Source organism: Bufo bufo, chromosome 5 (assembly GCF_905171765.1).
Source record: "Bufo bufo chromosome 5, aBufBuf1.1, whole genome shotgun sequence".
Taxonomy (NCBI): Eukaryota; Metazoa; Chordata; class Amphibia; order Anura; family Bufonidae; genus Bufo; species Bufo bufo.
This window is the reverse complement of record NC_053393.1, coordinates 173390594-173404759: the sequence shown is the minus strand read 5'-3', so window position 1 is coordinate 173404759 and position 14166 is coordinate 173390594. Positions and strand designations below refer to the sequence as shown.

General features: G+C 42.0%; 1 protein-coding gene across 3 annotated transcripts in view; it reads right to left on the bottom strand.

The window, feature by feature from the left end:
- Window positions 1–212: 212 nt before the first annotated feature.
- MTCL1 (microtubule crosslinking factor 1) overlaps window positions 213–14166 on the bottom strand; it is a 195753-nt gene continuing 181799 nt past the window's right edge. For all 3 annotated transcript variants that reach the window (XM_040432034.1, XM_040432035.1, XM_040432037.1), the window contains 2 exons: window positions 12427–13954; window positions 213–1230 (listed from right to left, as the gene is read on the bottom strand). In XM_040432034.1, the coding sequence (XP_040287968.1) occupies window positions 1063–1230; window positions 12427–13954 (1696 nt within the window). In that variant the 3' untranslated portion in view covers window positions 213–1062. The remainder of the gene's footprint in view (window positions 1231–12426; window positions 13955–14166) is intronic.

Genomic DNA, 14166 nt, shown 5'->3' with positions numbered 1-14166 from the left:
TTATTCTGATTGCCTGATTGGAGTCGGGAAGGAATTTTTTATTCCCCTAAAGTGGGGGAAATTGGCTTCTACCTCACAGGGTTTTTTTGCCTTCCTCTGGATCAACTTGCAGGATAACAGGCCGAACTGAATGGACAAATGTCTTTTTTCGGCCTTATATACTATGTTACTATGAGAAAGAAGGAAAGACCAACACCCTTACCTCTGTAAATGTTAAATATTTTATTTTTCATCTCAGCACAGCTTAGTACATACCTCTCAGTACAATCTGCTATATTTCATTACGCCTTAGCTTTTCTATATGAAACTTCACAGAGATTTGTACATACAGCTGGTGGACAGTGATTTAAAAATTCATTTCCTGTGTCATCAGTGCAAGAAAAACTAACAATAAAATTACAGTACATAAATTCACAACAATATTACAGAAAATCTCGGATTCATTCATATGAAGGATGATACAGTCAGGGTAGAAGTTATATACACGCACTAAAGTGCCTGTTTCAGCTATCTAGAGATACATCTTGGTTTGCATACAGTTTTTTTTGCCAATATTTCCTCAATTTCTAAAATACATTAGATTTCAGCTAACTGATTGGCTTTGTTGCTGTCTCTACAGCTTCATATAATATTTAGTATAGTCCTCTTCCTATGATTGCACAGTATAAATAATAACAAGGGGCTACAACAGATAGTAAAACAATGGAACATATAAAAACAAAGTAGACAGTGCAAAAATAAAACGGGAAATCAACCTAAAGACAGCCAGCACTGAGAAAAAGAGAATATTTGCCCTGCTTCCCAAATTCTGCTGTTAATGTGATGTTGCAGGACAAAGGAACAATGGGAACTTCATCAAGATCATCTCATAAAGGCACATCATATGTTCTATAATAGAAACACAACCACATGAATACAGAGCAAACATTCAGCAATTGCATGTATCATTCCTCTTCTTATGTCTACTGGCACACACTAAGCCATGTGAACTTGGCTTAACACATATTGGGTTGTATGACTGATAGTTCATGCAAGATGGTGTCAGTCCAATTTTCCCTCTGCTCAGGTTTCCTGGTTTCCCTGCTCCTCGTGTAGATTGTTACTAGAGGGAGCTCGGGAGGCAGTCGGGGAATGAGAAGCCCATCTGGAAGGCAGGCGTCGGTTCGCTGGTCTCTCTGGTCTGGAGAAGCTAGATTCTAAGGATGGAGCTAACGCAGCACAAGGCAGTTCCTTTGTAAGAAAAGAGAAGGAAGACTTAACAACTATAGAGATATTAGGGGAGATTTATGAAACTGGTGTAAAGTAGAACTGGCTTAGTTGCCCATGGCAACCAATCCGATTCCACCTTTCATTTTCCAAAGGAGCTGTGAAAAATTAAAGTTTGAACCTGATTGGTTGCTATGGGCAACTATGCCAGTTCTACTTTACACCAGTTTCATAAATCTCCCCCATAATCTATACAACCATGTTAGGGCATTTCTTTTAATCTACAACCAATTTATTTAGGAAACTAAAAATAAACAAAAAATTGCAATGTATAATGGCACTAGAATAACATTTTAGGAGGTACACAACTTTTTTTTGTGTGGGAACTACAATGCTAAAATAGACAACCTGAAGGGGTCTCACAAATTATTTTTACTACTTTATTAAAAATGTTCAGCCATTTCTGAGATACAGGCTTAAAATCTGTAGGCTGTCAGGTTCTGTTTCCTGTGAATCCTGTCATCTGATGGCTCATTTGTGGTTCTGATCTCTTGACCTCATAAACACTCATAGCTCAATTCATCTCAAACTAATAAGAATATGGTTTAAATAAGTGTAACAAGCCTGAAAACTGATTTTTAAATCTGTATCTCAGAAAAGGCTAAACATTTTAATAAAGATCAATTGAAAAAATTGTTCGTTTTTTTTTAGCCCCAAATTAGTAAAATACAATCATAAAAATGCCCATGAAGGTGTACATAGACTTTAAGGTGAACGCATTGCACCCGCACAGAATCCGGACCCATTCACTTCAATGGGGCTGTGCAGATGAGCAGCGATTTTCACGCATCATTTGTAAGTTGCGTAAAAATCGCTGGCTGTGACGCTCTCCGATGTGATTGGATCACGGCACAGCCAGGGAGAAGGAGACGCCCATTGAGAAACCCTGGCGTCTCCTCCTCCCTGTACCGATGCTCAGTATTAGCATACTGAGAGCAAAAACTTCAGGCGGGCGCAGCGGGGAGTAGGTGCGATGTTTAAAAAAACAAAACTGGGTGGCAGGTATTTAGATCCTATAAGTAAAACAGATGAAAGGTCCTCTTTAAGGCAAATATATAGGCATACAGTGTTGTAATGAACAACAACACTGTCCAGTAAAAGGAAATCTGTCACCAGCGACCTCCTTATCCAACTGTTTGCATAGACACATAGCTGTGGTTCACCTGATAAAAACAATTTATTTGTTTGTTGATCTGAGGATCTGTTCCTGAGTTGTGATTCTTATTCTTAATATGCAATTTAGACCTTTGGTGCAACAAGCGCGTCAGCGTTGCTCTTGTTGCAGCCAAGCTCCACTCCATTTTAGGGCCAGCCCCTCCCTCACTGCTTTGCCACTGCCTTGGACTGTCATTCAAAGCACGAAGAATAAAGACCGGCACTCGCTTGATGAATAACGCGTTTCACTATGATGAAATATGTGACTGAATAAATCCACAAGATTATTCATCAAGCGAGTGCCGGTCTTTATTCTTCGTGAATAATCTACTGGGATCCCTGCCCGCAGACACGTGCACCGCCAAATCCTCTGAGCAGTGCCAACCTTATTTGGATTGTCATTCAAAGCAGTGAGGGAGGGAATAGCCACAGAAATGAGTGGAACTCGGGTGCAACATGAGCCGTGGTGATTCCCTCATTGCACCAAATACCTCATTTGCATATTAAGATAAAGTATCTTAACTCGGGAATGGAGACTCAGATCAACAACAAAAAATAAACCAAAAACAACATTTTCATCAGATGAACCACAGCTAAGTGTTTATGCAACGAGTTTGATAGGGAGGTACTTGGTGACAGATTCCCTTTGGAAAACACAGGTAACAATTGAAGAGACATTTAACATATGGAATCCATCAAAGAATGAAACACCAAGACAGGTACAAAATATTAGGATCCACAAGGAGAATTATGTATCAAGCTGATAAATTTTAGAATTATACATCTCATTCTTTTTTATTCTACAAAACAACATTTTCTTAGTTATATACACCAACATCTAATGGTGAAATACATAAACAACGATACTATACTCAGAACCATTCACTGGGAACTCAAGCTACCCACTGTTGCCCCAAGATTCTGCAGAATACAGGCTGCCATTTACAGAAGCGTATACACTACGCTACCTATAGAACAGTACACACAGACTTTGGGAGAAAAAAAAGTTCCCTTAAAAGGCGGATTTATTACTATTATAAATGATTGTTTCTGGACAGCAGATTGTGGTGTTTAAACAGCGACCTGCTGCCCAGAAACAATGCAGCTGTATGAGGAAAAGGGATCGCAATCGTCCTCATACTGTGGAGATGATCACTGAATATGAATGCAACGCTTCACCTCCACTGAGCGAGCAGCCGACTGTCGAGAAGGAACGCTTCCTTCTCGAGAATCTGCTGCTCACCTGTCTATGGAAATCAACCTTTACCAACCCTTTCTGCTTGTAAAGGGTAAGATTCAGATCAGAATATATTAGGAAATTGCTGTTTTTCAATTTTGTGATAGTTAATTGAAATAAAAGCCTTGTAATGTACAGAACAGCTTGAGAAATAATCTCCATAAATGAAACATAATCAAATTGCAAATAATTACAGGTGATCACAGACACCAGGGAGATCACAAAAGACGCACATATGAAATTCTGAGCATTAGGAAAAAGAAAGACAAAATTAAGTTATGCTGTTAGTTTTGGAAAATGCAGTTAGAGACAGACAGATGTCCACAACAGTCAAGTGGGCTGATCAATGTAAAATGAGAAAAGTTTTAGAAAGTGAAAGGAGACAAAACACAATGCTTGTGATGATCTGACACAGCTATCAGGCAGGGAAATACTGAATGAGAGACTGGGTTAAAGCAAACCTCCAGTGAAAATATAAACTTCACATTGCTCTTAGATTCTTACATGTGCTACCTTTGAGGAACCTTTCCTGCTGAGAGAATCAGACTGTCTGCTTGAATCAGCGCTGAGGCTGCTGTGATCACAGGACTTTATTAGTTACAAAGTTTTCTCTACAGACTCATAATGCATTTTTAACTTCTTGCTTCGGTAAGATATTCAAGATATTTTAGCCATATTTCTACCTCTCTCAGCATGGAGACAGTAAAGAGTTGCAGTAATTTAAGTCTTATCATACTCTGCACTTCATCAAAATGACTGAAGTGTGCAGCCTGCATGTGAATGTAGATAAAAAAAAACAGCAGTCATGATTTTTTAGTATTAGAATTTTGGGTTTACATAAGGATATGCAATTAGGTGCATGTTAATATGGATCACTGGAGGTACGCTTTAAGTAAATGCATTATTAGTTATTTTAAAGTAAATGTTTATAAACTCTATATTCATTCACCCTCAGTCTGTCTACAATACAGTTCACACTCGGTATTCGCATTCAATACAAAATAGCCAAAGGGATCAAAAATGCTATATTACAGAGTTTGTATCATCTGGAGATACTTTCAAAATCTCAATACATTCAAAATGTTTCCAGCTGTGGTTCTGTACTATGGAAACATAAGGCACTTCCTGTGCTGCTGTATGGTGCTCTGTACAGTGCCATGCTATAGTATTATATTATTTTATGGTGAATAGCCCCTTAATACGAATGGGGCATACACAGATATGGCGGCACTCCATAAAAGTCTGTGGGTACAGTATCATAACTATGTCTATGTTCTTAAGCTTTTTAGTTGAAGGGGTATTCCATTGAAATAAAAAAAGACTTCACAGCAAATGCTTTACGAAAATAACAGTGGTTATACTCAAGTCACTAATCCCATACCTCTGATGTTCCCTGGGTCCCTGTTGTGCTCTACTTCCTGCTCAAGTTCCGGCATGGCAGGAAATGGCTACAAATGCTGCCCAGCAATGGCTGCAGTAATGACCTGCCTTAGCCAGTGATTGGCTGAGCGCCATTCACAGTCTTTGACTGTCATGCCAAAACTAGAGATGGATGTGAAGCACGGCTTGGACACAGGCACCATCGGAACTGCATCAGTGGGGGATCGGTGAGGTGAGTATAACCACTGTTATAGTTTTAAAACATTTGCAGCCAGTGGGAAACTTATGATTTTTTTTAACTCCACTGGAATACCCCTTTAAAGGGTTTCTATCACTTCGTATGACATAATTAGCTGTCAGACACTAGCGATCTGCTAGTGTCTGCTCTGGCCAACCATCCTACTATAATCACTTGTGGGGCAGCGGTTTTGCTAAAAAACTAACTTTTATAAATATGCTAATGAGCCTCTAGGTGCTATGTGGGCGTCATTAGCACCTAGAGGCTCCGTCTACCTTCATACACAGCGGCCGCCCAGCGCGTCCCTCCAGCCCGCCCATGTCCTCCTCCGTGTGACGCAGCGGACGAATTCTCGCGCATGCGCCGTGCGCGGCTGTATTCGGCGCATGCGCATTGAATGTCTGACCGCTCCGAGCTCAGACATCTCAAATGCGCCGAATACAGCCGCGCACGGCGCATGCGCGAGAATTCGTCCGCTGCGTCACACGGAGGAGGACATGGGCGGGCTGGAGGGACGCGCTGGGCGGCCGCTGTGTATGAAGGTAGACGGAGCCTCTAGGTGCTAATGACGCCCACATAGCACCTAGAGGCTCATTAGCATATTTATAAAAGTTAGTTTTTTAGCAAAACCGCTGCCCCACAAGTGATTATAGTAGGATGGTTGGCCAGAGCAGACACTAGCAGATCGCTAGTGTCTGACAACTAATTATGTCATACGAAGTGATAGAAACCCTTTAACTATGCAACATCAGAACAATACACACTATAGCAGCATTTATGCATACCCTTAATACCCTCCCCCTTTTAATTACTGCATTTAGGGCTGCAGTTAACGATTATTTGAATAATCGATTAGTTGTCGATAATTTCATCGATTAATCGGCAAAAAACACCAAAATGACAATAAAAGGGGTTTATATGATTTTACTTGAAAAATTATGTTCAAAGGCCATATTAAAACAAATTGTGGATGACACACTATTATGGGAATCTGTGGATGGCGCCGTAATGGGGGGTGAATCTGTGGATGGCGCCGTAATGGGGGGGGAATCTGTGGATGGCGCCGTTATGGGGGGGAATCTGTGGATGGCGCCGTTATGGGGGGGGAATCTGTGGATGGCGCCGTTATGGGAGGGAATCTGTGGATGGCGCCGTTATGGGGGGGAATCTGTGGATGGCGCCGTTATGGGGGGTATCTGTGGATGGCGCCGTTATGGGGGGTATCTGTGGATGGCGCCGTTATGGGGGGTATCTGTGGATGGCACCGTTATGGGGGGGTATCTGTGGATGGCACTGTTATGGGGGGGTATCTGTGGATGGCACTGTTATGGGGGGGGTATCTGTGGATGGCACTGTTATGGGGGGGGTATCTGTGGATGGCACTGTTATGGGGGGGGTATCTGTGGATGGCACTGTTATGGGGGGGTATCTGTGGATGGCACTGTTATGGGGGGGTATCTGTGGATGGCACTGTTATGGGGGGTATCTGTGGATGGCACTGTTATGTGGAGGGGGATCTGTGGATGGTACTGTTATGGAGGGGATCTGTGGATGACTATGCTATGGGGGATCTATGGATGACACTATATAGCATCTTATGCTATATGTGTCATCCACAGATCCCCCCATAACAGCGCCATCCACAGATCCCCCTCCCCATAACAGCGCCATCCACAGATTCCCCTATAACAGTGCCATCCACAGACCCCTCATAACAGTGCCATCCACAGATGCCCCTCCCCATAAGAGCCCCGGCCCAGCAGTAACTTTTACTTTAACTTTAAATCAGCGCATCTGTATTACCTTACAATGAAGCTCCAGTAACAGGCAGAGCGGGCGGTGGTGTAACGTCACTCACTCACGTGACGCGCCTGCTCCGCCCACTTTATGAATAAAGCAGGCGGAGCAGGCGCGTCACGTGAGTAAGTGACGTTACACCGCCGCCCGCTCTGCCTGTTACTGGAGCTTCATTGTAAGGTAATAAAGATGTGCTGATTTAAAGTTAAAGTAAACCGCCCGCTCCCGCCCACATAGCAACGAATCAGGCGATTATTCGATAACGGGATTCGTCGACAACGAATCCCGTTGTCGAATATTATCGATAACTTCGATTAATAGTTGCAGCCCTAACTGCATTGCATTTACTGGTTAACATAAAAATGTAAAACGAGTACTTGACAAAGCAGCTAGAAGAGTACGGTATATAATGGTTACTGAAACCATGGAAATGAAGGAGACAATAAAAAAATGTGCATGCAGCAAAGTTGTAAGCAAAAAAAAAAACTATTAATATATACAATCCTGCAATGGTTGTTTTATTATTCAACGTGGAAAGTTTGTATATTATTAATCTTATAAGCATTCATATAGTATGGTATAATCACATAATGTATCATGAGAACATCACACATTCTATCTAAATTAGGTTTTATTGTTACTTGGTATCTATCTAGACAGCTCATTTGCTTTGCTGTTTAGACTGGGACAGAAGAATCATCTTATAGTCCATTAAGATACAGCCAAACATAGCGTAAACACTAAGGAAGTGGATAAGAGTTTAAAGGATTCTCATCCACACACTGCAGAAATATCTGCCCACAACTGGCCATGCAATTCCTTTGCAATGGGAAGGGTAAATATTCTCCAAATTTAGAGCATTTCTCATTACAATCTGACACAAAATACGAACTATTTGGTGGTGATTTTCCTGCAGTGGACTCGAGACTGCAGTTGTCTACTGACACTTTCCGAATCGCAGTCATTCATGGCTGAGATTAGAATACCTGTGTAATGCGGCGGTCAGGGTGACAAGAGATACAGAGGCAGCTGAGTGAACGGTGTTACACACAGTTTGCTGTGCTATGCTGTGCCCAGGATCTATCATATGCTATGATCCTTTGGGAGCTCATATTCAGATCTATGGAATTATGGAAAGTGTAGCATTTATTTTGTAACCCTGACCTCCACATAAGACAGGTATTCCAATCTGAGATGGGAATACTCCAATTAATTTAGGCTATTATAGGGCAAGCACACAATGATGCACTAGTTATATACACAATGCAGCAAAAGGTGTAGTGTAGTCACTGTTGGTTTAAGGGGATGGCAAATTAAGCAATTACCTTGCATGGGCAGACTGGCCATAGACCCTACAGGGAAATTTCCTGCTGGGCAGAAGCCCAGAGGGCCACCCAAGCTCCCCTTTTGGCCGCCAGCCAGGTACATAAAGTTCTGATGCTGTCAGCATTAATTAATGTAGGAGAAACAGGCACTTATACACCTCGCAAGTGTCCACAGATGCCCTCCTGAATTCAACTGTATTACCGTCCTCAGGAAGACGATTCAGCTTCATACTGTGGTGGAGGTGGTAGTATGTTGTGCTGCACTGTGGTATTTGGTTCCACTGAGGCAGTATATTATGCTGCACTGTGGTATTTGGTTCTGCTGGGGCAGTATTTTGTGCTGCACTGTGGTATCTGATTCTGCTGGGGCAGTATTTTGTGCTGCGCTGTGGTATGTGGTTCTGCTGGGGTGGTATTTTTGTGCTGCACTATGGTATTGCTTGCCCCGCCTACTTCTGTTGTCCCACCTTCTGTCAATTTGGACCCGCCTACAACATGGGGCCACTTTTAGGTTTTTTTCCAGAGCCACTTTAAGTTTCCAGTCCGCTCCTGTTGCCTAGGGACTGGACTATTTGCAAAATTTCACTGCCCAAGACTGCATGGGTCTTTACTATTAACCCTTTTAACTATTTAGGCACTGTATGGTGTTTAAGTCAATGGGACTGAGAAGAAATACCAAGCACAGCCGCTATATAAGCACATTATAGTATGAAGAGGTCAGCCCCGATCAGAGACTAATGACCAATCCTGAGGATAGGCCACCAAAATGTATTATCAGATTGACCCCCATAATGAATGCTCAATCTAGTATAAATTATAACATTGTGGCCAGAATCGAGCCCGTCAGCTATAACCCACACCCCTAAGGACGGCAGTGCAGTCTCCCACTGAAAAGAATGGCAGGTGGATGCCACAGGGTCTTATGGCAGCTTTTTGGTCGCCCCAAATTCTGCCTGCACAAAATGCTGTGTGAGCAGCCTCTAATGGGTTCTACCAGGGTCAACAAAATGTTGGTGGTCTCTACTGCTGCAGACAGAAGAGTTAAGGCTGGGTTCACACCTGAGCGTATTCGATAAGCGCTTTTTACAGGCGTTTTTGAGGCGTATTTTGGGGCGTTTTTGTATTTTGGAAACGCGTGTGATTAATCCAATGAAAAACTGCCACAATACGCGCGACAATACGAAGCTCCTGTACTTCTTGGGGCGTAGGGCGTTTTACAGCATGTTCGTACGCGCTGTAAAACGCTCAGGTGAGAACCATGCCCATAGGGAAACATTGGTTTTTGCCTGTTGAGCGTTTTACAGCGCGTAGGAACGCTCAGGTGTGAACCCAGCCTAACCCAGTGCTGCTGCAGTAAGATTAGCTGCACAGCAAATGGTGTTTATCGGTACAATATTCTGTCCACCCTGGTCTTCTCCTAGTAAGACTCCTAACCGTCCTTCCATGCTCTTCTAGGTTGGGTTTATAAATAACAGATGCCACTTGTATCTATATGTAAAGTACTAACTTATAAAGTGATTGCTGTGAACACTGTGAAAGCACCTAGTGATGGCTTTAGCTATATGGAGCACTGTGTCCAGATTCATTTATTTTTGGCTTTGCTTCAAAACAGTATTCAAAAGTTTGAAAGTAAGACATAAAGAGGGAACAAAGAATGAACGGAAACTTACAGCTCTGTAGCAGGCATAGTTAGAGTCCCCAGGGGGCAGTTAGTAAGACAGTTTGATTCTAGACAGGATAGACAGAAAAAAGCAAAAGATTGAAGAGTGCATTAAAGAAAATAATCGGCATTAGTTGTCTTTTCCAGCAGATATTTCCACGTTGATAAAGACTGTTGCAAGGAAGAGTTATCAGAAAGAGAAATATAAGTAGTATTGTTAGTAAATGGCAAGGGATGCCCTACAGACATGGACTGTGCTACAACCATGACCTACTGAAAGTCAACTTTGTATAACTAAAGAAAACAAGATGGATATGTCAACATTAGCTTCTCATAGACAACCTTTAAGACCATGGTTAGCCAGCCCACAGCCACTGTGCCACACCTACATTAAATTAGCGTTTAATGTAGGTGTGACACAATGCTTTGGCTATGAGCCCCAAGATCACAATGTTGCTCTTTGTACTGTATGTCGGGACATAACCAGTTTTTTTTATGGTAAAATTTGTTTTAGCTCAGCAGAAACCTTCATAGCATTGACAGCAAGAGTCACAGTTTTCACTGGTATCTTTTAGGGCAGGGATGGCCAACCTGCGGCCCTCCAGCTGTTGTAAAACTACAACTCCCACCATGCCCTGCTGTAGGGTGATAGCTGTAGGCAGTCTAGACATGCTGGGAGTTGTAGTTTTGCAACAGCTGGAGAGCCTCAGGTTGGCAATCCCTGTTTTAGGGGTATATGACATTTGTTGATCGCTTTTTGTTCCCTTTTTTTGGTGGTGAATAAGAAAAAAACAGCAATTACAGGATAGTTGCGTAGTACGGATCGTTACAATAATGTGTAGGAAATTTTATTTTTGCAATTTTTTTCCATTGAAAAGCGTTTTTTGGTGTATTTTTCTTACTTGCAATTTATTTTTATTAAATTTTTCTTTTTTAACCATTTAAGGGGACTATGATAGGTGATCTTTTGATCGCTTCTAAAATACTTTGCAGTATTTCTATAGTGCAATGTATTTTAAAGTCACTGCCATACTGACATTGACCGGTAGGCTGCACCCCGCAATCTCATCTGCTTGGTGCCGATGGGAGACAACGATGATATGACCGATGCTCGGACAGTGTAAAGGGGCCTTAAGACAAAGCGGCAATACCCTGTACAGCCGCTACTAAGTAGACAGCATAGGCTAATTTCACATCTGTGCTTTCGCTTCCGTCATGATAATACAACTGTCTGCATCTGTTATGAACAGATCTGGTGGTATTATCTCTAAAATAGCCATGACTGATCCGGCACTAAAACCATTGTAAGTCAATTGGTGACGGATCCGTTTTTTTTTTTGTGTTAGAGAAAACGGATCTATCACCATTGACTTACATTGTGAGCCATGATGGATCCGTCTTGCTCCGCATTCCAGAACGCACTCAAAAACGCTACTTGCAGCGCTTTTGTGTGCGTCATGGAAATGCAATGAAACAGAACGGAATCCATTCCCTTCAGTTCAGTTTTGTCCCTATTGACAATGAATGGGGACAAAACTGAAGCGTTTTCCTCCCTACTGAGATCCTTTGATGGATCTCAATAGCGGAAAGGGAAAGCGCAGGTGTGAAAGTAGATATACAGTGTAAACAATGAACAGATGCATTGCTTGTCTGTGCACCGCAAGCCCTTTGAACAGTTGATTAGCGGGGTGCCGAGTATCGGACCCCCATCAATCTTATATTGATGGCCTATAATAAGGATAGACCATCAATATTGTGTACCCAATAAAACCCCTTAAAGTAAACTGATAAACTACTAGTAACAAATCAAGCATACCTGAGAATGTCACTCTGAATATCTTCTTTCATCATTCATGCCTCAAAAGGGTCGTTTAAAGGGGGTTTCTACCCACGCCAATCAGCTACAGATCCTTCCATTGTTTGTAGTGTCCAGAACTGGTTATTGCAGCGCTGTATCGATATTGAAGGCCTATCCTGAGTATAGGCCAGTGGTGGCGAACCTATGGCACGGGTGCCAAAGGCGGCACTCAGAGCCCTCTCTGTGGGCACCCGCACCCTGGAAAAAGTCTATGATATACCAATATGCCTTAGACTTTTCCTCCCTTTAATTAGGGACTATATGGAAATAGGTAACACTTTCAAATAGTATTTTCCAGAAAAAAAACTCTTTTCTTAATCAATAAGAAGAGATTTACATACATTTTCATAAGTAGTAATAGTTTTCAGTTAATTAATGCATCCTGCCCTTTTGAATAACAAGACGGTTTGATTTAAATGTCATTTTTGGTGGAAAATGATTTCATAACAAACAATGGGATTCATAAAAAAAAAAATTCAAGCAAGAATACTGTACACTTAAAGCCCTTACCTCAATTGATGCTTGCTCAATATTTAACAGTTCTGCAGAAGTGCTGTTTCTGTAGCCTTTGGTTGGACTATCTGGAGGTTGCTTTTGATCTTCTAAGATTTTCTTGCTAAGCATTCTGGCAGCATTTTCTGTCAAAGAGTAACCTGGAGGAGTAGAGAGGTCTTGTCTGCCACAGCTGCTATCGATGTACTGATCCCCTTGGAGGTCTATAATTATGCGAATAGGGCTTGGCGACCTCCCCCTCCCATCAATGCATACATCAGGCATTGTCCCAAACTCTGATCTAGCTTCTGCTGACCGAGATCTGCTACTTGGCCTTGATGTTTTTTGCGAATGGTCACAAGTGATTGGGCTGTGGTCGATAATATTGAATAGACTTGAAAGACCATCATTGATAGTTGTATGAACTGGGCTCTCTCTTGTTGTTGTTGATCTGGCCCAGGCAGACTCATTGAACCCTTTCTGTGGTGTACCTGAATTGACACGATTAGGGGGCTGATCCCCTTTGGGTAGAGGTTTCTTCTGCAGTTTTGGCGAACCATATTTTGGGGAACAACAACTACGCTCAAACTTTGCCTGCACCTTTTCAATAGCTGGAGCAACTTGCTTGTTCCTCAAACTACGAGAAGGTGATGAAATTGGAGTAGAGCCTCCCTTTGGAGTTAGACACTTATGTGGACTGCTGGTAATGCTTCGAAAAGCTTCAGTTTGCAAGCTAACATTAATGGTTTGTGTGGTTTGCGTTCCTGTACTCTTTAAACCATTGGTCTGACAAGCAATGTCTCTGAACTGAGAATCTACAGGGTTTGTTCGGATAGCATTTCTAACAGAATTGGCAACTTCTTTCATGTCGTCACTCATGTTTCTAGACAACTCTATATTGTGCAGCGAAGACGCAAAACCAACAGTAGTGCAAACAGGTCGATCCATTGGATGTAAACCACTTTCTAAAAAGTCTTTATGCTGATTATTAAGATCACATGGCCATCTCCCAAACACCTCAGTGGTGCCATTTTTTGCTTCAGAAACATTTCCATTTGCTTTACTTGTAGAAAAAAGTAAATCTGATTCTATATGTTTTACCGCTTCATTGCCATTAACAACAGATTTATCAAACCTACGAACCGCAGGTGGACTGTGGAAGACCCTAACCCCCATTCTTTCAGCAACGAGGTGGCTTCGAGGAGACTGCTTCAGGCAGTGTTCAGGACTGGTCATAGTATTTGTTGTCATTGTAACACTAGTAGTAAAGAACCATGAAGAAGATTGGAATGTATCCGAAGATGACTTTGACTCCACTTTCCCATTCCCTGCTCTTTCCCCACCTACCCTTATGATTTTATCACCATGACCCACACTACTATAATCCCAATTCTTGTTAAACTCTTCAATGTACTTCAGATCATCAGGGGACAAGGGAGGAGTTAATTCATCCTTGTCACCAGAAAGATCTAAACTCTTGTCAGGAAGGAAAGGTGAGCTCTCCATTAATCGATGAAATTCAGACATAGAAGAAACAGACATGACCCTATAAGAAAAAGGGCATGTAGTCATTAAGAAATTTGACTTCATCCTTTGGAAGACTTTCAATAAACAGAAAAGGACAACATGCATGACTACTGAATGCATGCAGAACCAAAAAAAAATTATGAAATGCAAGCTCCTAGTCTAAATCCACAAAACGGTGTCCACATGTTATCTCATGCAGACCAATTTACATTAATTATGAGCATCTCACAA